The sequence below is a fragment of the Pocillopora damicornis genome, chromosome 14 (genome assembly GCF_964200805.1).
Source record: "Pocillopora damicornis chromosome 14, jaPocDami1.2, whole genome shotgun sequence".
NCBI classification, from domain to species: domain Eukaryota; kingdom Metazoa; phylum Cnidaria; class Anthozoa; order Scleractinia; family Pocilloporidae; genus Pocillopora; species Pocillopora damicornis.
The window spans coordinates 18,844,755-18,868,920 of record NC_142683.1 but is presented as its reverse complement, the minus strand read 5'-3'; the positions used below and the strand labels follow the sequence as shown (position 1 = coordinate 18,868,920).

Genomic DNA, 24,166 nt, shown 5'->3' with positions numbered 1-24,166 from the left:
AACGAGATAAAGACTAGGGCTAGTAGCAGTTTGATTATGCAATATGGCGGCGGAATTTGCTGGGCAAGAAACTTCTTTTAATGTTCCTTGGGGTGTTATTGCAGCTAAAATATGGGGTCCCGAGAACGGTAAGCCTTTTCTTGGCCTTCACGGCTGGTTAGACAACGCCAACACATTTGACAAGCTAGTTCCGTTGCTTCCCAAGAACATTCGCTTTATCGCGATGGACTTTGCTGGCCATGGTATGTCTTCTCATCGTCCTCTAGGGATTGGATACAGCAACTTTGAATATGTTGCTGATGTAAAGAAGGTCGTTTTTCAGCTAGGATGGAAACAGTTCTCGATTATAGGCCACAGTATGGGGGGCTATGTGGCAATGCTGTATGCTGGATGCTTTCCTGATGAGGTAGAGAACCTAATTTTGATCGAATGCGGTGGACCGCATCCTCGGTTTGGAAATCGCCCCGCTGAGGTGCTAGCTACTTACGCCACCAAAATGGCGAGCATCAAACCAGCTAATCCTCGCGTTTACGAAAGCGTAGAAAAAGCAGCAGTAAGACGAGAAGAAACCGAGGATACCAATCCATATTACCCTTTGTCCAAGGAAAGCGCGTTGTCGATAACCAAGAGGGGAACCAAAGTCACCAACGAGGGTGTTATATTTTCCCATGATCCAGTCATCAGAGGGCTTTTTCGTCCGTTTATCTCTCCTGAGGTCTCTATCAAGTTAATTTTGTATAGGATTAAATCATCCATGTTGGTCCTAGAGGGCACAACTAGTAAGATAGAAATAGAAGTAAGAGAAAGACCTATTCTATTGTGTCAAAATGCCAAATTTCTCATGAAGAAAAAGGTTGAAGGTGGTCACCATTTTCATATGGATAATCCTGAGCAAACTGCAAGAGAGATAAAGCAATTCTTGATGCAGCAGGAGTCACAGAACATTGACCTGTTCTCCAGTAAACTTTAACAGTGAAGGTCATCTTAGGAAAAAAATATGGATCAATATTAGTATTGTAACAACTGTGCACCGGCCCCCTACCAGACCCAACATTAAGGCTAACTTGTCATCAAAGGACAGTTGTTGAGTTAGGGGAGAGGTAGGTGCACAGTTGCTCAGGTACCCACATTGATCAGATATTGTAAATGTTCCAAGTAAATCAAGACAGGTTTATAAAAACAGTGCAGGTCCGCTGAACAGGAAAATGTAAGATTTTTTTAGATCAAAACTTTTTGGGTATTTAATTCAACAATTCAAAAGCTATTTCTACTTCCAGAAGTTGATTCAACTTAGCATTAAGCTCCTGACAGAGTGAACTTTTAATAATGGGGGGAGGGGTGGCAGTGCAGGTCCACTGAAGAGGAAAATGCAAGATTTTTTTAGATCAAAACTTTTTGGGTATTTAATTCAACAATTCAAAAGCTATTTCTCCTTCCGGAAGTTGATTCAACTCAGCACTAAGCTCCTGACAGAGTGAACTTTTAATAATGGGGGGAGGGGTGGCAGGGGTCTGGTCAATGTGTGGACTGAATTATAGAGAATCATCATAATTTGCTGAATGAAACAAAATATGGATAACTGAGAAAGAAATGAGTTTGGAGGGAAGGAAACTTTAAGATAAAGAGGAGTTGAAAGAGCCTCGGGCTTGCAAAATGATGCTAAGGCTTGTCGGTGTCTGTTCTCTGACAGTGTGATTTTTACTCCAGGGGGATGTCATTTACTTCAAAAGCTATACACAGAAACACCTACATACATTGATAACTCTTGTTTTTGGTGTTTAATTTATTGTGCTTTATACAATCAAGGCAGATCCACGTCAGTATTTGAGAAACTGTACACCTACCCTTCCCTTAAGTCTTCAATAACCCTAAGTTGTTGTTAGCTGTCAGCTGACTGTTGTTGGGTTAGGGGAGGGGTGGGTAGTTGCCCACATACTGACATTTCCCCATTTAAGCTGTTGGTAAAATCTCCAAATAATTAAAGAATAAACAAATGTTTACATGGCTATAATTTATCTGATTATTAAAAAACAACAGCAGCAATCTTCAATCCCTCCATGAAGGTATAATAATGTAATCTGTACTAATTCCATCAAGTTGCTCAAAACAAATGGAACAGAAAACTAAAGCTAACTTTGCTTATGTTTGCCCAACTATTGTGTTTCGTTGTACGAATGAGTTGGTACTTTGTAAACTATCATTGAATAGGCTCGTAATTGAGAGCACAAAATATTTATAAACAAGGCAGAGAGGAACTGGGCAATAGAATGAGGTGACATAAGGAGAGAGGACTGGAATCTAGGCTATGCCAACTGAGCTTCACTGATTAATTTAAACCACCCCACTGTCCGCGTACTGTGGAGCTAAAATGCTTATAGATACTGATGAAAAAAAAAAAGTGTTAAAAAGTTCTACAATCACACCTGATTTTACATGATACAGGAAAACAGCTCAATCAGCCACCACCCATGAGCAATTTTGAGGTGAAGGCGAAATCAACATTCTTCTCAGTTTTGTTAAATTAAACTTGCCCGTCTTTTGTCAAATGTGAGAAAGGTTAAAGTGATATCAATAGATAAACCCCGGCGATGAGACGGTCTCAAAAAGAGTTTAGTTAACTTGCGTAGTAAATGTTCAAAGTTTCAACAGATGGTTCTGAGTTCGCCGTCATAGCGTGAGGCAGTGGCTTGTTGAATCCCTCTTTGCCAATCAGCCAATATGTTTTCCAAAAACCACGTCCCTGAAAAACAAAAAACAAGAAAAACCTCTTCATAACAAACTAGTTCTATTGTCCTCCAGTAGTGGTGTTCTTCAAATGGATACGTTCTCTCTATTAGTGTTTTGGAAAACTAGCTGTCATTTATTGAAAACTCCAGTTGATTTCGATTGTATGTGGATAGGAGTCTTACACTGCACTTGTTATAATCTAGTGTTTTGGAAAACTAGCTGTCATTGATTGAAGACTCCAGTTGATTTCGATTGTATGTGGATAGGAGTCTTACACTGCACTTGTTATAATCTAGTGTTTTGGAAAACTAGCTGTCATTGATTGAAGACTCCAGTTGATTTCGATTGTATGTGGATAGAAGTCTTACATTGCACTTGTCGAAAAATTTGCCCAATCAGGGATCTCAACCAATCAGATGTGAAACTTAGACCAAGTTAGTCGGTCAAGAGCGTTTTTCTCGCACATTAAGCCAGTTGAGTTGGGTTCTCAAATACAAAGGCGCGCCGGTGGTGTACTCCTCTGACTATTCTTGTGATAACTGTCTGCAAATGGTTGACGAAAACTGCATGCACGCAATAACAGATTAGTTGAGAGTACTTCTTTATACAAACAAATTTTTTTGCATTTTAGAGCAACCAACAAACTGGATGGCGGGGTTAATTTAAAAGTTCTATACCTTGAGATAAACCTCGCCTCGCTTCAGAAATGTGTATCCTCCAATTTCCTTCAAAAGTCTGTAACAGTCTTCACTCACGTGGATCTTGAGAGCTGAGAGAAGGTAGGTTTTGATAGAAGATTAACAAGAAAAGGGAGTACATCAACTTACCTCACGTATAAGTTTTTTCTGTTTTATTACTTTTTTTGTTTGTATTAATATCATTGTTTCCTGTCAGAAATTGTCCGGTTAAAAGACTTGATTTGGGTTCATCTGAATCATGAGGAAATTTATTGATAAATCTAAGCTATTATGTTCGAAATGTCTTTTCCTTGGGAACGATTGCAATTCAGTCTTAGAACCCGTTACCAAAGTAAGGTTGTATTTAAGTTGTTCAGAAACGAAAGACAGAGGCGATAATAGAGTTACTTGCGTTTGGAAACTTGAGCCCCTTACCCTGGCCAGTGGTCTCCACCCTTGATGCCACGTTCACTGTGTCACCAAACAAACAGAACCGTGGCATGTGGATTCCGACTACACCTGCTACACAGGAGCCTGGTAATAACAAGAAATGATTGATAAATAAAGATGCTGAAGTCTATTTCTATTTAACAGACGCCGTCTTGCCGCTAAAAAAATTCCAAATTAGGGCTGATCAGTCTAGTTACGGAAGGAGGAACGAATCAATCCTGACTCTAGCGACAGAGCTGAATAACGTCTACGCATGCGCTAGGGTTTGACGCGGAAAACGGATTTTGAGTCGTTTCCATGTTTGATTTTCCATTCTGTTTCCTCTAAGCGTTGTTCCCTTGCCCTTCTTTTACAGCACAATCTCCAAAAACTTTGTACACCTCCCAAATATTTTAAAACATTTATTTTTTGCTTAAAAACAGTGGAAATAGGAAAATGCCTTCATCGACAACAAAATGCCTCGGTTTCTAATGTCAGCCCTGGCCTTTTTTCTCCGCAAATTTTGCTGAATTTTAAACCTTGTGCTCTTGATTCCGCGTTATTGACCACATAAATGTGACGTAGCATTTGATTGAGGTCTGCCGACTCTAGCTTTATTTTGACTATGTGTCACCAGTTTCGTCAAACAAACTACTGGCAGAGAATGGTAATGACACTGAGCCGACACTGGGAACGAATTACAGTATTACCGCTGTGCAGTCCAACCCTGAGCTGCAGCTTCATCCGTGGCCTGTGTCGAATCTTGAAGTGAGTCATTAAACTCAGAATGTCAAACGCCATGTCTGCAATCTCTCCTGCATGGCGGTTACCATTCCTGACTGGCAGGCCTGACACCACCAACAAACAATCACCGATTGTTTCTACCTACGAAGAAGAGTAAATAAGAATAGTTTTTCCCCCTTCTGAGAACTGAAAAAGTGCTCGACTCTACCAACTTGGTTCAGCAATGTTCTTCTTTCACGTCACTTACGAACAACTTGCAAGGCAACGTCAATTTTCTTTTATTTTCAGAAGGAAAAAAACAAACCCTTAACTTAAATATTCGAAGATTACTCGAATGCCACTGAACTCCTTCGGGGAAGATTCAGAGAATAAATGGCCTCGTCTGTCAATCTTTTGCATTACTTACCTTGAAAACATCGTAGTTTCCAAGAATATTGTCCAGAGCAAGATACAAGTCATTTAAAAATGCAACAATCTAAAATGGAAAGAAGTTAATCGTCTTAATTGTCGGAAAAAGTGGTGTGTATTTTCAACGGTTCATCATACACTACTGCAAAGCTTTTTTTCTAACTCTAAGACGGTGAGAACCCAAAATAAGATTTTAATACACAAAGCCATCTAGATATTCATCAAAGAAATGCCTTCAAAACACTGTCGCTCATGAAGCCAGAGAAACTGTTGCAACTGAACAGAGCGTGAAGCTAAGGAGAAAGATGCAAGTTGACAATGTTGCGTCATAGCTCGGGCATACAAACAAGAATCCATCTGTGAGCGTTGCGACTGAGCAACCAACAATCTCATGCTTAATTTACAAAAGGAAATGAGTTGCTTTTCATGACATGAGTTTCTGTGATATTGTCTCACCTCCATCGGTGTGCTTTCTGAAGCCAGATCAATGAACGCCATTATTTCACTGAAATATATCGTGACCTCGTCGAAGTACTCTGGAGTCACAGGCTTACCAAGCTTCAGCTGCTCTGCAACAGCACTGCGTAGTAAACAAATGCATCGTGACCAGGTATCATGAAGTTCATAAAAATACAAAACATAGAGAAAAACCAAACAATAATGGTTAAATACAATGAAGAAACAGTCGCAAATGATAAGCACTTCCTTGGACATGAAGATGACTAATAATAGCGGAGATGAAAGTGGATCACAAGACACTGCCGTCATACTTAGATCATAGAACACCCAATAATGATGATTTGATTCTGAGGGACGGTATTATGGAAGTTAACCAAGTCACAAACAATAAAAATGGTTCAGAATGGCAAAGAGGTATAGCGAAATTAGTTATTTTACAACAGTATGGTTCCTTACACTGGTAGCATTTTATAAAGAAGTTTGTCTGTTTTCTTCTTCTCTTCCATCAACAACAGTGTTCTTTCCTCAACCAGTGCCTCCAAGTTTTCAGCATGCCTCTCAATAAGAGCCATGATGTTATCCATAATGTTCACGTCCCTTAAAAAAAAAGATGATAAGTCTGATCATTCGGAAAAATTAAGCCCTGTCGTTTATTTGTAGATCCTTCGAAGAAGAAGGCGCCCAATGAGTTCGGATTTTTCTCCTATGCCTGTGAAATTGACGAGAAACTCTCAATTCAGGTCTATTGCATGGACTTCTTGCTGCCATGCAAATTTTGGAGATCTAGAGCGTCATGATTCTCTAAAAAACAGAGTTGAATTAGCATTGACCTGAGGTCACGAGAAAGCCTCAGTTTAGATTTCTTAGCTATACATGTGGCAAGACATCCATCAAAAGCCGAGACTCAAGCTGAAAATTCACGATAAGAATATATAACAATTCTAAAATCGTTTGCTGGAATAGAAATAACGGAATGAGTGTGTGATGAAACAATCAACTTACCTGCCCATGACTTTACGGAGCCTATCCAGGATCTTATTAAAATGAGGCCTTCGGTCAGGATCGTCATCCCAGCACTGCGTCATAAGGGACTGCAATTCCGATTTGCAGGCGTTTTCCTCGACCACGGGGCGAAATGGAGGATCTTCATGGGCCATGACACGGGCAATGATCTCTGCCGAGAACAACGAAAACGAACAAATATTTCTTTCCAGGCTCTCTCTGTTTTCACTAAGAATGAAACTACTTCAGAAAGTCGTACCAAGTGATATCAACAGTCACACAGCGAAGACATGTTACTTCCAACCGATGAGGCAGAGGACGTAACTTACGAGCAGGAGGGCGCGCAATTTTTCCCAAACTTTTTGCAATTTACTAGATGAAAAATCTTATCCGTTTTTAACCAATAATATAGAGTGACAAGAGTTGTTTTGTTGGCGAGCGGGGAAGCGAAGAAAGTGCACGTAAAGAGCAAGGAAAACACGAGAAAACCATTTACGATGGAGTGATTGATGGAGAATAACTGCGTCGTCCTCTAAACCAATCATATTTCATTTCTCCCGCGTATTCTACGTCCTCATTTACTGAGAGCGCGAGAAAGGCTATCAAAATGCACGCTTCTTATATTACCTTGAGGCTCAAACGTGTACATGCTGTACGGTGGTTTTCTGATGGCAATTTCCTGTAGAATGATACCATAGCTGTACACGTCTCCTTTCTGGGATCCCCTGTGGTCCATTTCGCCATCACTGATATGTTCAGGAGCACACCACAACATATCTACAAAGAGATCGAAAAATAAAAATCTCCAAGCAAATCAAAAATCTTACGAGAAAACCTCAGTATTATCTTGTCAATTTCCTGAAGAGAAGTTTCCAGTAGAAGAGGCAAATCGATTTTTGTCATGAAATAAAATCGAACGTTACCGTTCGAAATTTGACTACCTTAACCCGGAGAATCACACCACACACGATCAAAATCATGCTTTCCACAACGAAGTTGCTTCACATTACTGTACGTTTGGTTTAAATTTAATCAACCGCAAATATTTTTGTAGAGAATGGGCAGCGCCACTAATCAACTTCTTTCCGTATTATTACCCTACATAAAGAAATGGTTGCCAAAAGATTTTTGTACGAGTCGGCTTTTTACACTTGGTGCATTTAACCCTTTAATTCCCATGAGTGACCAAGACAGAATTTCTCCTTACAATATCAATACAACATCAAGCAGACACGTGATGAGAATAAAGAAAAATATTAATTAGGGGATTATTAGTTTATTCAAAATTCATTTATCCAAATTCTCCAAACTAACATAATGAAATCGTATGGCAGACAGTAAGGAGAATTGCTTATGAGATCTTGGGGTTAAAGGGTTAAAACATTACGTGACATACCATTGTATTTCTCAGACCCTTCTTGCAATTGACAGCGGTCTAATGGTGACCGAAGCTCACTTAGTCCCCAGTCTCCAATCTTGCATACCCAACGCGAATCAATCAGGCAGTTAGAGGACTTGAGACGACCATGCACTTGCACTGGACTATTATGCAACACCATCATTCCCTGCGTCGAAACAAGGCTTAAACTCAACAATACACACTTCTGAGTAGTTTGAATCGTAATTGTTTTTTTAAACGACAACGGCTTAGTGAAATTACTTATGATCATCAAGGATTTGTTTCAGCTAAAAAGGAAACTTTTCAAATGAAATGTCTAAAAACATCCGGGACTTATGGTTAGCCCATCAATCACTCGACCAATCAGATGCAAATCTGAATCCCATCGCGACCTGACAATTCATGTTTCCCTGCAAATTTCATCCATTTACAAAATACCTCGTTTTTCATTGGCTCCTTGGGATGTGTCCCTTTTTGTGATCACGTGTTTTTGGTTTTATGACACTCAACAGAAAAGTGTACTGATTCCGAAAACGATAAACTACCCTCTCTCAACTCCTTACTTTTACAACTCGATCTTAATTTTTTCTTATCGACGATAAACTTTCCGTACTGTCTAATAAGTAACAACACATTACCGTCGCGACATCGCGAACCAAAGAAAGGATAAAAATTTCTTCCAGCTTGAAATCTTCATTTTCCAAAAGATCCTACGCAAAAGATTTAAAAGTACGATTTCAATACAAAATTAAAAACAAATACAACTGATAAACCGCAATCTGTTACTAAGCAATCATTGCAGGCTCATTGACAAGCACAGCATGGTAACGAGACTAAATCTTTACATACCTGAAGACTGCCTCGTTTCAAGTACTTGGAGAGAATCATGACCTGAGGCGAGTCGATGCAGATTCCGATAAAGGGATTGATGTTCTCATGGCGTAGTTCTCGCGCCTAAAATAACAGTACAGGCAAGTCACTGAGGGAGTAGACTGCGTCACATTCTAACAAAATGGTCAAAGTTCGATGGGGTAGCTATGTGTTTGATGTGAGCCAGGAAGACTGAGTCGAGGCTCTCTGATTATGTACACGTGATTAAGCTGGCATCCTTACCTGTTTAACTTCAATCAGGATTTTGCGGGAAATTCTCAGATCCTTCTTTTTAGTGTGTTTAACCACAACAAGCTCTCCCTAAATACATGAAAAAATGAGTGTATCAGACAAAAAGTAGGAAAGAGACAACAAATAAGGAGAAAAAACGACCAAAAATATTAGATCTGGTATGGTGCTACGGAAATACAGCAAAAATTTGCTGACACAGCAAGTTTCGGCAAGATCTTTAATTAAAGAATGGAAACATAAGGGTGTGTAAAAATATTAAATAAGGTTTTTCTCTCAACCCTTTACCTCCCAAGATCTGATTGTTAATTCTCCCCTCTAGCTGCTGCACATTTTCTTGTAAATTAGTTGCAAGAATTTGGTGTTAGATCAAGATAACAACTTTAACCTGATACATTTGAGTATTCTCATTACCTGTTTGCTGGATAGTGGGTGGATATTGTAGGGAGAAGTAACATGTGAATCACTTCTGGGAGTTAAAGGGTTATTCATCTGGTTACCGCAAGGTTTCCACGTGACTGTTGTCCAGTCCCCTGCGAAAACGATTGGAGGAGTCTGGAAAAAAAAATAGCCAAACATCCACCCATGCAATCAACCATTTTTACCTTATTAAAAGCGATGTTGGTAAAGCCAGATGAGAAGACCTGTTCGTGCAAGCTCCATCTGGCTGAGCACTGCGTGTCAGCTGACTTTAAGCTAGCACATGACTTAGTGCTGCCGACGCTACTGAGGCGACTGGGGCGAGTTACTATCAGCTGAGACTTCATGCTCCTAAGTGAACCCAGGTTCATGTTCTGTCGAGATAAAATTTGATATTTACATACGGAATGAAACATGAACGCATGAACGATGATATTTGATATAACGATGGTGGTTCCCCATGCTGATCACAACTAATCAAACTAAAATCGAGCCAACTTTCGCATGAAGGAGGCCTGATGGTTAACACGCTCGACTCAGGATTAAGTACAATAAAACTTACTTGTTAAGTGGTCGAGTCGACAAATCATTTTCTTAGGATCCATAGTATAGGCGTTGTTATGATCCAAATACTCAATCGTTGAAGCTGTACGATACAATTGACTCAACTTACCGAGGTCTCAAACAGGTTAACAGTGTCCCGGAATACAATGTCCTCCAATTTGACTTTCCAAGTTTGATTCTGGGCAAGATCCAGCTCGAATATCAGCTTCCTGAAGGAAAATTAAATAAAAGGCTTTGTGCTAGCCTCTAAATCAGCATCAGTTTCACACCCCCACCCGGCCTCAGTAAGTTTGTGTTCCCCCTCCCCCATTCCTCCGCCCGGCTTAACTATTGAGGCGCAGTGCACTTATTTTGTTAACTCCTACTAACAACTCAAATGGAGAATGTACCTGTAAACGAAGACAAAAACCATGGTGACAAAGACAAATCCAAACACAGTACAGCAAGCTATGATGATATAAGTCGTGCTGTCCTCTGGGGAAGTAAAGAACAATGCATACATATCAGAATGTATAATCACGCTTTCGAAACTGTCGTTATTGAGCGCAAGTTCCACCACGAAAGCAAGAAGTCTCTGTAAACCTGAAAGCCAAGAATTTCCAACTACAAGTGATAGATTTTAAAAATGAGGGGTCGTGAGATGTGAGAAATATATTGTGAGAAAACAGCGCTTAAAATTCAAGAGGAGAAAACGGAGAACTTCGCAAATAAAAGACCTTGGAATTTTAAGAAACAGTTTGAGAGAGGGTAATAGAGAAAAACATTTTTGGTACATCAGTATACAATTTTGTGGACACAACTGGGTAACCAAAGGGAGAACATAATTATTGAAGCACACAAGCTTAGTTAAAATGGAATTTTATAAGAGACAGCTTCTCAGTACTTACGGCTGTCTGTTAAACAAAGCTCCCCGTCCCATCCGCACTCGGGACTGTCATTCGGTGCAGTCGTTACCCCTCCTGGCCAAACGATGGTCACACCCTCCCTGATAGTAAAATTGTCGTTGTATCGAGTGTAATACGCGATGTCTTCAAATCGGTCATCGATCAGAGTTTGAATCACATAATCAGGATCTCTCTCGCCATTTCTGTCCATGTACACTGGGCCTGCGATACCTGGGAGCATAATGCGGGTTCATTAAAAAATAAATGCGCACGTTGTGTTTAATTGAAGGTGGGAGAGGGAGCAAGGAGGAGGAGGAGCGCTTCGGTCCTTTAGCATCGTTCTCTCTTAACTAGGGTATTTTCACCGATTGTTGTACGGAACTTTTAAAAAAGATTTTCCAAAAAAATTTTTAAATTTTATTAATGGGGTATCTTCATTATCTTAAAGAGTGATCATTAAAACTATAATGGCGCACAGCACATTGACTGTGCTTCAGCATCGGTGAACTTCATGTTGTGCACAAGAAAACTGATAGACATTAACAGAATACCTTCATAAAGTCTGTTGTATGTTCTCTTAGCGACTTCTAATCCGTTTCTAATACTTGTCCCCATTTCCAGAGTCTCGTTCACAGCTAGGGCGTACAACCAAACGGCATCGTACATTGTTCCTGCATACGCCTCCACCTGAGATAAGAGAAATGATATTATGCTTATTGATCAGGTGAAGAGACACGTCAATTATTCAATGAACCCTCTAAGATGAGCGCCAAGTTCATCTGGCTGTGAAAGTCTTACGAGCTTTTTGGCTCATTGTTTTACCAAAAATTTATAACGGCGCTTGTCAATTCCAAAAGCATGATCGGATAAGGAGTACTGCCACTCCCTGAGACGGGATGTTAGCTCATTGCAATTACCTCCCACCCTCATCCCTAAAAGATCGTAGTTCTATTTTAATATTTGGATGTTTGTTTGCAAGCGAGAGGTTGTGGTATGCAGGCTGGGCTCGCGATCCGGTCATTTTTCACTAATTTTGAGGAGTTTATGTGATACCAATTCATAAATTTTTTCCCCAAAAGACACCATGAGCACCCCGGTCAGATGAAGTGGACTACTTATACCCTCTAAGGTGGATGTAAAAAAAACTGCCTAATAGTTACTCACCGTTCTGTTTTCTGGAAAGTCCACGTTAAACGGTTCTTGTTTCATTCGCTTCTTGATGCGGTCCACAAACGCCGATACTTTAGCGCCTGAACGCTTCTCTGTTCCAAACTTCTGTTCGATATTCAATACTCCTTCATAAGCTTTCTTAGCGTCATTATCTCTTCCGTCATTACCCATCCACGTGTTGTTGCCGATGTAAGAACTGAAATTCACATAATGACGTCACAGTGAATAACGAATACCTAAGCCCGTCAAATTTCGCTTCACAGACATGAAAACTCACCGTTTGGGCAAATGGACGGTAATGAAAGCATAGTTTCCGTTTAACAGCCCCAGATCCAGAAAGTTCAACATGATTTCGCGGATGTCTCCTCCATCGCAGAGAAGTATGAAAACTGCAAATTAAAATTTTTTTTAGCTAGAAAATTGTATTTATTTCAAAAGACCCCGTCGGTTAGTAAATCGCGGTTTCTAACACTACTAATTCTCTTAATTACTTTCATCTAGATTTACTGCCTCCTCCTTCCCCTGCCCGAAAAGGCGTGTTTGACTTTTGATCGCTGTCCTCCGGTGTGAGGAGAGGTCTTAATTAGACCCATTGACTCCTAAGATCTGATTGTTAATCGTCCCCTCTGGTGCTAATTTCCTGGTCAATTAGATGGAAGAATTTTGTGCTAGATCAAGATAATAACTTCTAACTGACGAATTTGATTATTCTCATCACTTGTTTTACTGGAAAATGTTAGATATTATAGGGAGAAGTTACATGTAATGAAACGGTTAATAGGACAGCATGGAAGGCTCAGTAACACTGTTATCGGAACCACTCCCCAGAAGTGTTCGTTTCTGATTTTTTATCCATTCTTTGGTTCGTTCTCTCGTTAGTTTGCTACTTCGTTCATTTATACTTACTCATTGCACGTTTTGCTGCTCTACGAATGAGATCAGCGTGTCTTACAATCCTGCTCTCCAGAATATGAAGACGACCAGGTATAAAAGAATGAAAGTGGGCGACGTTAATTTTGTGTTTCAGGAGCTCAATCTTCACAAGATTAGCCGCGATCTGCCAGATGTCGTCGGTGGAGGCGATTATGGCTACTCGTTTCCAGTTGAAATGTTCCATCAGACGTTTAAGCAACTTTTCCATTTTGGTGTAGGGACCTTCAGAAACAAGAGAAAAGGGAAAAAAATATGCTTACATAATAACACCGAACAATTCCTTCCTTAAGAAGAAGCGAGTAATGATATGTAATCTCTAATGAATTCGAAGAACAGTGTCTGATTAAACTCACCTACAGTCCGTACAAATGTTGGGAAAGTGTTTCTGTTGGACAAATGAGCAGACATACACCCCCATGATATGACAGGCAGATTCCATTTTCCAGCCAACAAGCTGATGTATTCACACACTCGGTTACATCCACCCCCAATAAAGGCGTCAACTCCTCGCTTCTGCTGCGCCCAGAAGTTCATTACTAAAGGTAGCGCTGTGTTCGGTGAACAGTTTGTATTTCCGAACACAAACTGAAGCCGATGGTTCGGAAGAATAGATGGATCGTTGTTGATATCTTCGACGGCAATGGGCATCGCGGCGGCCGTCGTTCGACCAACATCCCACTCACCTGTCATGGGAGCAAGCGCCGCAATAGTGATATTTTGCTTCGGTTGCCCCCAGACATTGTACTTCTTGGCTGGGAGAAGATACAAGTAGAATATACCGACTGCAATGATTCCGTCGATAAGAACTCTCATTGCAAAAGTTGAATTCAACTTTTGTAGTTCGCCTGGTTTTGCGTTCGCTGCCGAGCATACAGTGAAAAATATTTTCGCTGTCGGTCCGTCAAAAGCAAATTTATCATTGGCTCTGACGACTGAACGGAAACATATGACGTCTTTTTAATTTTATTGTTCAAAGTGAGAGAAAGAGCTGAGGCTTTGTTAAGTCTTTTGCCGCCTGCGGAATGGTGGGGCTTCTAATTACGCTTTGACACCGCCCTTAGGACATAAAATGCTTTTTAAAAATGTTTCCTACCGATTGCAACATCGTATTTTGTTTCATCGTCTTTTCTATTTTTTTAGCTTAACTTGAATTTGTACCCAGCTTTATTCCACCACATAAAAAAGTGAAAACAAAGTCATCTTTTTTACTTTCGCACGCTGTGCTCATACACTACGAAGTTCAGTCTTTCGAAGGAACGTAGGGAAAAAAAAGGAAATTTTCCCTCTAAACTTAGGTTTGTTTCTCTCTTTTTCCGGCGAAGGTGAATGCGTTGTGATCGAATTGTTTTTTCCTAAATGAGCTCCATGGGAATATTCCACTGATAACAGTTTGGATGGCATGCGAGCTCAGATATTGCACGCCATCGCATCTTGTACGCGTTCAAAACCTATTTTTCTTGTAGATCTCTTTTGCGAGATCCTCGCAGCTAAGAACACTACTGAACTAATAATTGAAAATAGAACCTGAAAAAAATTCAGGCCCGTAACGGGATTTGAACCCATGACCTCTGCGATACCGGGCCTGAATTTTTTTCCAGGTCCTATTTTCAACTACTAGTTCAGTAATGTTCTTAGCTGCGAGGATCTCTTAAATTCGTTTCTTCACCGCAGTGCAAATATTTGAACTTCATATATCTAAAATCATTATAGATCTCTTTTAATTTTCTCTTCCTCTCCCCCACAGTGACGTTTAAAATCTCACCCCAGGTTCTCTCCTCCTTTAAGCGCCAGCTCATCAGAGAGACCGGCAAAGAATTTGCGACATGGACTTCGACAGTGCTTTGACAGTGGTGGGTGAATTTGGTCGTTACCAGCGAAAGCGCTTCTTTCTTATATCGCTTTCGGCGTTGCCTATGTTCTTTCAAATGCTTGTTCTTGTATTCACTGCTGCAACACCGAAATGGGTCTGTTCAAAAGGCGATCGAGCGAACTTGAAGCATTGCAAGTCGCTGGAAAGTTGCTGTTCGGTAGACGGTTCTATTTGTAATGGAGCGGAATTTATCACGAACTTTACATCGATCGCTACAGAGTGGAACCTCCTTTGTGGTCAAACGTACAAGAATGAACTCACTCAATCTATTTTCATGGCTGGTACCTTGGTAGGAGCGCCACTGATCGGTGGCCTTGCTGATAAACATGGTCGAAAGCCTTTATGGGTTTCAACTTATTTTTTATCTGGAGCGTTAGCCTTTCTGTCAGGACTTTCGCCATCTTATTATGTCTTTGTGACTTTGAGGTTTCTCGTCGGGATTTTTGCCGGTGGAGGAGGATTAATTATTTTCGTGCTGGCAACAGAATCAATCGGTCCTTCATACAGAGGTAATACTGTCAAAAGGTTTTTGAGGGAGGGAGGGGGGGGGGGAAGTTAAATTCTGGTCTAGATTTAAGATGCTCAAAACTGAAAACTGTTAGGGACTGTGAAATTTTATTTACCATTATCTCATTATGTTGTTTGATGTAGATCACACAGTGATCATAATAATCTTGAGATAAAGATGAGGCAAAACTTATATCAATGGTTTCTCACTCTTTTCACCATTTTGGCTTGGGTGTTGGAGAGGGAGGTGGGGAAAGTGGGTAGAAAAAGCAAGAGAGCACTGCCATTGTTGCCTCAGTGCTTATTTTTGTGAGACATAGCCTTTTCAGAGGTGCTTTCTTTTCAGAGATTTTTCAATTTTTGAAATTTTGCTGCCTAAAATTAAGTTGTATACACATGTGTGCCTAAACTAATAATAACCTGAGGGGTTTTCTCAGGCATGGAGATCAAATATTTGTTATGGTTACCATCACCAAGCTGAATTCTTTGGCTAACTTTTAATTTCCTTCAGGAGCTACTTTTTTTTGGATGTGGAGAATATTATCTTCTTATTTAACACTATCCTCCTACTACCACATTCGTGATTGAAACTCTGCATTTAATCAAAGAAATTTCAAGTAATCTTTGAGAAAAAAAAACCTTGACGAAGCCAATTTTTCATATTTTTAATCTCCACAGGTTTTGCTGGAACCATGCTTCAAGTCTTTTTTGCTATAGCTGTTGCATTACTAGGACTTATGGCTTATCTAATTCCAAATTGGCGATATCTTACCATAGCATCAGCTCTTCCTACAACATTTGGCTTTTTCATTGTTAAAACAATTCCAGAATCTCCTAGGTGGCTGGCTACCCAAGGCCAATACGATGAAGCTGAAGCTATCTTATCAAAGATCTCTGTGGAAAATGGTTCTGGAAATAAACATGTGACACTTCGACGTGAGAAGGGAACTGCAAAAGGTGGCTCAGTGGGAAGAAGTTATGGAATTATTGACTTATTTTTGAACAGAAGCACTTGTGTTATAACCCTTATAATGATTATAAGCTGGTTTGTAAATAGTCATGTCTATTATGGCCTGTCATTGAATGTAAAAAACCTAGGTGGTAATATGTACTTTAATTTTGTCTTAGCTGGCTTGGTAGAAATCCCATCTTACCTGCTGACAGTCTTACTACTCAACTGGTCAGGCCGCCGCAAATCTCTTTTCTATTTCATGATGGGTGCTGCAGGCTCATGCTGGACATGTATGAAACTGCAGCAACAAGAAAATTTAAATGCTGGTGCACAGTCAGTAGCAGCCATGTTTGGAAAGTTTTGCATCTCAGCATCATTTGCTGTGTTGTATGTTTATGCTGCAGAACTCTTTCCAACTGTCATCCGCAATGTTGGCATGGGCATGGCAACTGTGGCATCGCGTATTGGTGGAATCTTATGTCCATTTGTTGTTCTAATGGGAGAACAAAGCAGATCTTTACCAATGTTCATATTTGCTTGTATGTCATTAGTGGCTGGGTTAGTTGGTCTAAGGCTTCCAGAAACAAAAGGGCGTCCAATGCCCGAAACGATGGAAGATTTGGAGAGATCAAAACAAGAGGATGTTAAAGTCATTAAAACATAATTCACAGCGAAACATTTTATCTGCAGTATTAATCCATTACACCCTGCATATTCTCCATACTGTTCTCTATACATTTCCAAAGAAGCTGACAAGGAGAATTTGTGTAACAATCAAGAGCTGCTTTAGTTGGTGATCATTTCATCTATTCTCATGACTTTCATGTTTGATTCAGGGGTGATATAGTAAGGAGAAATTAGATGCTAGTCACTCTGAGAGGCTAAAGGTTAACCTTTTAAACCCCCAAGACTGACCAGCTTATAAATTTTTTTCAAGATCTTGAGAATAAAGGAAATGATGGCCAAACTAAGAAGATTTGATTGTTAAACAAATTCTCCATATCTGTATGAAAGGACATGTATAGTGAAGAGTATGGAGAATTTAGGGCTAAAATGTGAAATATCCTTTGTTCTCAGTCCACACACGACTGTAACAATGAAATTATCAGATGGTATTATTATTATCATTAACCTTTCATTATCACTATTGTTACAATTGTAATTTATTACTTCCACTGTATGACGAACAGGGGTGATCAATGAGTAATTTCTTCTTAGGTTGGCATTACAAGAACAGGTATAAAGGGGACAAGAATAAAGAGGAAATATTAGTTAACCCTTTAACTCCCATGAGTGACCAAGACAGAATTTCTCCTTACAATATCAATACAATATGAACCAGATAAGTGATGAAAATAAAGAAAAATATCAATTTGGGGATAAATAGTTGATTCAATACTATAATTTCTGAACTAACATTATAAGAATTGTATGATTGACAGTAAGGAGAATAACAAATTTGATCTGGGAGTTAAAGGGTTAAGTAAGGGATACATCAAATTCTTAGAACTAAAATTGCAAAATGGATGTAGCAGTAAGAATAATTTGAAGTGAGAACTTGGGTTTGAAAGGGCTGACAAAAAATATTAGTCATATTATTTCTTTAACTCCCAAGATCTGTTTGTTAATTCTTCCCTCTGGCTGCTACACATTTCCTTGTAAATAAGATACAAGAATTTGGTGTCAGATCGAGGTAACAACTTCAACCTGATAAGCATGAATATTCTCATGACACGTTTGCTGGATAGTGTTTAGACATTATAGGGAGAAGTTACTTGTTAATCACTTCAAGGAGTTAAAGGGTTAATGACAGATTTTACATTTAAGATTGCTCACAATGCAATTGTTTTTCACAAGAGGGGATGTGTTTGGTGTGATCACTAAGTTTACCAGCCTTAAAGGGTTTATCAGGCACAGAATTATTTTAAAAAATGTTATATTTATTTATACTTACACAATTCTAGGGATGCAAGTTTAGACACAGTACAGATGTGGTAGGATTTAGCTGGCCAGTTTCATGTAACTTACTCTCATGCAAAATAAAAAAAAAAATTGTATTTCCTTGAATAAGTACCTACACTCTCAGAAGTGCTCTGAATAAGCTCTCAACCCCTCCCCCTGCCAGCTGTATTATCAAACAAGGGGCCCCTTTGAATAAACCCCCCCCCCCCCATCCCTCTCTTTAATATCAAGGACACAAATGAAATCTGTTTTTATTGCCACTTTATTTTTAACTTTTTAAGCTTGAACTATTCTGATGTGTTCAGGAAATGGAAGAGTATCATTTTAGCGCAAATGGTAGGATGTAGCTATATTGAAAGTAGGTGAACATGTAACCCAGAAAACCAAAGATGACAAAAGTGAAGGGTGGTTGTTGTCATTGGTTCAAAACTTGACTATGTGGCAGGTTATTCTAGATGGGTGTCTAGCCAAAGTGGCTTTGAATCTAGAAACTGCAAATTTTTTTTAACAAGCCTTTATTTTAGAAACATAGCTTGGGAAAAATCTATTTTTTCATAGTTGAATTACTCCCTTCCTCAAAGGAAAGGAAAAATTAAAAGAGAAAGGATCTACCCAACGTAACAACACTCACCAACCTAACAGCACTCACCAACCTAACAGCACTCACCAACCTAACAGCACTCACCAACCTAACAGCACTCACCAACCTAACAGCACTCACCAACCTAACAGCACTCACCAACCTAACAGCACTCACCAACCTAACAGCACTCACCAACCTAACAGCACTCACCAACCTAACAGCACTCACCAACCTAACAACACTCACCAACCTAACAGCACTCACCAACCTAACAGCACTCACCAACCTAACAGCACTCACCAACCTAACAGCACTCACCAACCTAACAGCACTCACCAACCTAACAGCACTCACCAACCTAACAACACTCTTTATTGTTAAATGAATTCTCCTTGTCAGTACCAAAGGAAAACAGGAGAAATACAAAATTTTGTTCATAAAATATGCAATAAAATGAATGGGGCTTTGTCACTATCACAATAATTTGCATACATGATAGTTTTTGATGTATGAAATTCATATATTTGCACTGCAGTGAAGAAATGAAATTAATTATAGGCCTGAATTTTTTTCAGGTCCTATTTTCAACTTCTCATTTCAGCACACAGTTTTCTCCATTGCCTTTGTAATCCATGGTAATCTACTCATCCTTGTTCCTTTGTGTTTCACTATCACCTCTGTGAAACTATTATTTTAAGAGGAGACCTCTGTGCAGTCATTGTAAGGGATGTCAAGCAGTGCCATTTGCATGGCACCCATAGAATGGCTGCACTATTGTGACATGCTTAATTAAGACAGCTACCCAAAGAACCCAAAACCAACACTTTTAATACTTTGAGACAACAATCTGATTTCACATTTTGTCATATTTGTATATTTCTTTAAATTGTTAAGGGGCATTGTGAATGGGAACGGGACTCACTGAGGTTCCCTTTCAAATTTACTAAATTTCTCTCTGTCGGCTTAGTCTATCTTTTCTCTAACACTGAACGAAGGTGAGCACTTTTAAGATAGAACAGACAATGTTAGATTTTGCTGATGCAAGTTGAGCTTCACATCTGGAGAAATACAATAATTGATTTGATTGATTTAAATGTGTTCCTTGCAGGTCCTATTAAAGTAAGCTATCAGCCCCCTTATGGTCACCATTTGTCTTTTGTTTCCTTACATAGTTTTCATCAAGCTCTTCAAATGTCTCTGGCATTGGTCTTCCCTGTGTCTCATGCAGTCTCAAGCCGGTCACTGCAGCAAACAATGCTGTACAAGCAAAAACAAACATTGGGAAAGGTGCACTTTCATCCCCTACTAGGACTATAAAGGGTGCTACCATTCCACCCAATCGTGCTGAAAGACTTGAAATCCCCATACCTACATTACGCACAACTGTAGGGAAAAGTTCAGCAGAGTAAACGTACAGAACAGCAAATGATGCAGAGATAAAGAACCGGCCAATTAATGCTGTGATAGAGATTGCCGCCATATTCTGCCCACCTTGTAGTTGTAGGAACATACACAAGAAGCATGCGACACTTGCACCTAGTAGAAGACAAAATAAGCCTTTTCTGCGACCAAGTTTAGCCAGTAAAAATTGAGTGACAAAACAGGAAGGCAGCTCAATCAAGCTAGCCAGAGAGAAGTTGATGTACAGGTTTCCCCCAAGGTTTTTCACATTCAATGCCAGTCCATAATACACCATACTGTTCACACACCATATCAGCATCATGATAACTGTCACAACACATACAGACTTGTGAGTAAATAAATCTATCATTCCATACTGAGAAGATTCCGTGTTTCCCTTGGCATCTGTTTTCAGAAATACCACTTCGTTCTTCTGGAAGCCATTTTCTTTCTCAATTTTCCTTAGAATTTGTTCTGCCTCTTTTATTTTTCCTTGTGAGGCAAGCCATCTTGGAGATTCAGGAATTGATTTGAAAACCAGTAACACCACAAACGAGGGAAAAATTGAAATAACTGTCAAAGTACGCCAATTGCGGATGAAGTAAGCTTCTATTGCCAGAAAGACATAACCAACAGCAGAGAAGGCCTGCTGCCATGTACCTGCAGTTCCTGGGAAAAAAAAAAAAAGGTGATAAGTTTTAACCAACTCTAGTCACATGATTGACTTAGAAAAGTCACACCACACTGGCCAATAAGATGTCAAACCCAGAGCGGAAGAATCGATCAGACAACACTAGGAAAAAACTTACTACAATAAGAAAATTCAGTAATTTCCCCACTTCTATTTGTAAAATGATGGTGATAATTTTTAAAATAACAGAAATAATAATAATTATATTAAAAGAGATTTCTTAAAAGATAAAACGGTAAAAACGAACGATAAAATCCGACGTTTCGGAGTAGTCATGACTCCATTATCAAGGTAAAAGTTTAAAACATGCAAATAACAGTATTTAAGCGATGTGGCGCGAAAAATTAACATAATAGGTGCGAAGATTATACAAATACTTTCGCACGAATAGAGTCCGATTGCACGTTCAGGTTTGGCTTTAAAGTTCTTATATGAAGCATTTCGTACAATAAGCAGTCAAATTTGTTCCTGCACTGCTTAAGAACTTCGAAGCATTTCAGTAGGTCCTGAGGGATCGTCCCGTGTACGTTCTTGCAATGTTTGGCTATGGCTGAGGATTGTTGTTTATGTCCTTTTACACGATTGTGTAAATGTCCGCGTGTGTATCCTATATAACCTGCATCGCACAGGTCACATTGGTATTTATAAACAACACACTGTTCATTTACGATCGATGGCTTTGCTTCTTTCACATTCAGTTCTTGATCAATTTTTCGGCTGACAAATACGGGCTGGATGTTGGTGTTCACTTTTAGGCTCAGATCCTTGAGTTGTCCTTTCACAAAATTTGCTGAGGTTTGGTCTTTAAATGGTAGAACCACTCGAATTGTGTCATCCGTCTCTTTAGTTGGTAATAATGGTCGCTGCTGGTCACAAACCTTTGAGTCAACGAAATTTTTGGTGGCAGAGTCGATGAGGTGTTTGGGGTACTTTAAACGCGAGAATACTGTCTTCAATCGGTCACATTCGTCTGAGAAGTGTGACCAAGAAGAAGATAAACGATGTGCTCGACCCAGCATAGTTCGGAGTAAACCCTGTTTGTACCGATTGTCAACGTGACTTTGGTAATGTAAGAGGAGACTTGAATTCGTGGGTTTTACGTACACCTTTGTCTCTATTTGGGGCGATCGGTTCAGTAACTGGATGCCCAAAAAAGGGAGCATGCCATTGCATTCGGTTTCCATCGTAAATTTTACGGAAGAATGTGCCTTGCTAAGCGTGTCCAGGAAGTTAGATGCTGTTGCGATATTTGGCATGATAGTAAGTGTATCATCAACGTACCTTCGATAGAAGGAAGGGAGTTTACCCTCTGGCTCGAGGTTTTCTTCAATTGAAGACATGAACACATTAGCTAGCAGGGGACCAAGGGGGGAACCCATGGCCACGCCATCCGTCTGTTCGTAAAGTGCTCCATTATACTGGAAGAGTTGTCCTTTTGTAGCTACACTGAGAAGGTCAACAAGGTCCGTTTTGGTCAGGTTCAGGTCATAGGTTGAATTAAACCAGTCGTTGTCAAAAGCTCTGTTCGCGAGTATCTCAATTGTTTCATCCAAGGGTACGTTGGTAAAGAGGGAGGACACGTCGTAAGAAACCAGAATGTCGCCGTTTGATATTTCCAATTCGCGAATTTCGTCGGCAAATTCAAAAATGTCAGTTACTGTGTAGCGATTCAGAGAGAGAGGCTTAAGTTTAGTGTCGAGCCATTTCGCCAGTGCATAGTTGTAAGTTTGCGTTGCTGATAGTATAGGGCGCATCGCCAAGCGCTCCTTGTGTGTTTTCGGTAAGCCGTACAAATGTGCTAATCTGGAACCTGTAGGAAGAACAGTATCTGCTATGGACTTAGGCAGAATTCTACGAACAATGGCGTCTAAATCTTTCTCTTTCTTTAGGAGGGGGTGGTAATATGTTGGCGGTCTACCTTTACTCGAGGGCCTTTCCAGGGGAACAGCTTGAAATTTACTAAAATCATTGATGGAAGCTTCGGATAATAGTCGCAGATATTCGGACTTATCCATTACGACCACTCCCGATCCTTTATCTGGTTTGGTGATGATGATGTCGTCGATGTTGTCATAAGAACTTTAAAGCCAAACCTGAACGTGCAATCGGACTCTATTCGTGCGAAAGTATTTGTATAATCTTCGCACCTATTATGTTAATTTTTCGCGCCCCATCGCTTAAATACTGTTATTTGCATGTTTTAAACTTTTACCTTGATAATGGAGTCATGACTACTCCGAAACGTCGAATAATAATTATAATAATTGTATTAACAATAATAAATATTACATCTCTTACCGCGATACGAGGGGCCGATTGATTCCGTGGACAACACATAAGTTATGAGGCCTCCCCCGCCGTTCAATAGCCCCATCGCGAATCGTAACACGATGTACTCCTCGTAAGAGCGGACAGTGGCAGATATGAGGGCTAAAACACCTCCAACTATGTACGCAAACAACCATGGCTTCCGTCGACCATACTTGTCGGACAAAATACCAAAAATAAGAACCCCAAACATGTATCCTGCCACAAAGATCGACTGACTTAGCTCACATTTATAGCGTTGAGAGCAGGCTAAGTTCCATTCTGTTGCAATGGACGTAAAGTCTGAAGGAAACTTTGCGCCTCGGCAAATTGCGCCATCTTCTCCACAACAACGCGCACTGGTTGAATTGCAGTGAAGAATGTCGCCGTCAGGAGATGGACATTTCCATTCCGGAATCGCACCAACAAAAACTACAATTAGCATCTGAGCACAAAGAGGAAGCGAGATGAAGCTCACCAAAAAGTAAATTCGTTTCTGATGGCGGCCAAATTCTCCGACGTGCTGTAAAGCGCTATCGAAATCCATTCTCTTCGGTACACTCTGCACGGAGGCAAAATTTTTTCCTGTTGATGCCATCAACTGTCTATTGATTCACTTCTTTGTATTGTAAGAATAAAAGATCCATGGCTAGTTCGGTTGCTACGATTTTCTGTGCTCTCTCGGAGTAATCCTACGGCGCGTTTCTACGTTACGAGAACTCTTCGATCAAATGTTCTTTTTCATGAACATCGACTGGTCTCCGTCACGTACGCCTAATCATGGTTAGGACACAAAATAACGCAATGGTCACGCAATGACGATTGAGTATTCAGAAACTTCTTTGTCGACTTTGTAATCTAACAGGAAATTGTAATCTCCTGAGATCGACGTCTCTGAATGAGGTAAAACTGGTTCATGGATGATGTTTTCTGAGGCGCGACAGTTTTTGATATTCTT

The 24,166-nt window shown here is 39.9% G+C and overlaps 5 protein-coding genes across 5 annotated transcripts; 2 read left to right on the top strand and 3 right to left on the bottom strand.

Annotated features, from left to right (window-relative positions):
• Positions 1-17: 17 nt before the first annotated feature.
• On the bottom strand, positions 18-13,790 carry LOC113679731 (atrial natriuretic peptide receptor 1). The gene is made up of 22 exons (XM_089194764.1): positions 13,289-13,790; positions 12,909-13,157; positions 12,280-12,391; positions 11,997-12,198; positions 11,384-11,519; positions 10,836-11,063; positions 10,338-10,422; positions 10,058-10,157; positions 9,570-9,758; positions 8,959-9,036; positions 8,695-8,799; positions 8,484-8,555; positions 7,843-8,011; positions 7,074-7,223; positions 6,447-6,618; positions 5,901-6,041; positions 5,442-5,565; positions 4,984-5,052; positions 4,544-4,718; positions 3,840-3,938; positions 3,405-3,496; positions 18-2,740 (listed from the first exon to the last, which is right to left on the bottom strand). The coding sequence occupies exons 1-22, from the start codon at positions 13,746-13,748 to the stop codon at positions 2,615-2,617; spliced, it is 3,333 nt and encodes a 1,110-aa protein (XP_089050890.1). The 5' UTR covers positions 13,749-13,790; the 3' UTR covers positions 18-2,614.
• On the top strand, positions 21-2,006 carry LOC113679734 (serine hydrolase-like protein). Its single transcript, XM_027196700.2, has one exon. It carries the CDS (start codon positions 44-46, stop codon positions 968-970), a length of 927 nt encoding a protein of 308 aa, XP_027052501.2. The 5' UTR covers positions 21-43; the 3' UTR covers positions 971-2,006.
• Positions 13,791-14,735: 945 nt separating the features above from the next.
• Positions 14,736-18,331, top strand: LOC113679715 (solute carrier family 22 member 15-like). Its single transcript, XM_089194763.1, has 2 exons — positions 14,736-15,314; positions 15,991-18,331. The coding sequence occupies exons 1-2, from the start codon at positions 14,759-14,761 to the stop codon at positions 16,926-16,928; spliced, it is 1,494 nt and encodes a 497-aa protein (XP_089050889.1). The 5' UTR covers positions 14,736-14,758; the 3' UTR covers positions 16,929-18,331.
• Positions 18,332-19,616: 1,285 nt separating this feature from the next.
• On the bottom strand, positions 19,617-24,140 carry LOC113679743 (solute carrier family 22 member 15-like). The gene is made up of 2 exons (XM_027196709.2): positions 23,200-24,140; positions 19,617-20,879 (listed from the first exon to the last, which is right to left on the bottom strand). Exons 1-2 carry the CDS (start codon positions 23,804-23,806, stop codon positions 19,924-19,926), a joined length of 1,563 nt encoding a protein of 520 aa, XP_027052510.2. The 5' UTR covers positions 23,807-24,140; the 3' UTR covers positions 19,617-19,923.
• LOC149034837 (uncharacterized) lies at positions 20,673-23,074 on the bottom strand. The gene has a single exon (XM_089194761.1). It carries the CDS (start codon positions 22,914-22,916, stop codon positions 21,267-21,269), a length of 1,650 nt encoding a protein of 549 aa, XP_089050887.1. The 5' UTR covers positions 22,917-23,074; the 3' UTR covers positions 20,673-21,266.
• Positions 24,141-24,166: the final 26 nt, after the last annotated feature.

Bases quoted from the DNA above. Each gene is read 5' to 3' on its own strand.
- LOC113679734 (XM_027196700.2), top strand. From the start codon at position 44: ATGGCGGCGGAATTTGCTGGGCAAGAAACTTCTTTTAATGTTCCTTGG.
- LOC113679731 (XM_089194764.1), bottom strand. From the start codon at position 13,748: ATGAGAGTTCTTATCGACGGAATCATTGCAGTCGGTATATTCTACTTG. The intron at 9,759-10,057 runs GTAAGTTGAGTC...TTATCTCGACAG, and splicing joins TTAACCTGTTTGAGACCTCG to AACATGAACCTGGGTTCACT. The intron at 2,741-3,404 runs GTATAGAACTTT...TTTGTTTTTCAG, and splicing joins GAGGCGAGGTTTATCTCAAG to GGACGTGGTTTTTGGAAAAC.
- LOC113679715 (XM_089194763.1), top strand. From the start codon at position 14,759: ATGGACTTCGACAGTGCTTTGACAGTGGTGGGTGAATTTGGTCGTTAC. The intron at 15,315-15,990 runs GTAATACTGTCA...TAATCTCCACAG, and splicing joins AATCGGTCCTTCATACAGAG to GTTTTGCTGGAACCATGCTT.
- LOC149034837 (XM_089194761.1), bottom strand. From the start codon at position 22,916: ATGGATAAGTCCGAATATCTGCGACTATTATCCGAAGCTTCCATCAAT.
- LOC113679743 (XM_027196709.2), bottom strand. From the start codon at position 23,806: ATGGCATCAACAGGAAAAAATTTTGCCTCCGTGCAGAGTGTACCGAAG. The intron at 20,880-23,199 runs GTAAGAGATGTA...TTTTTTTCCCAG, and splicing joins AATCGGCCCCTCGTATCGCG to GAACTGCAGGTACATGGCAG.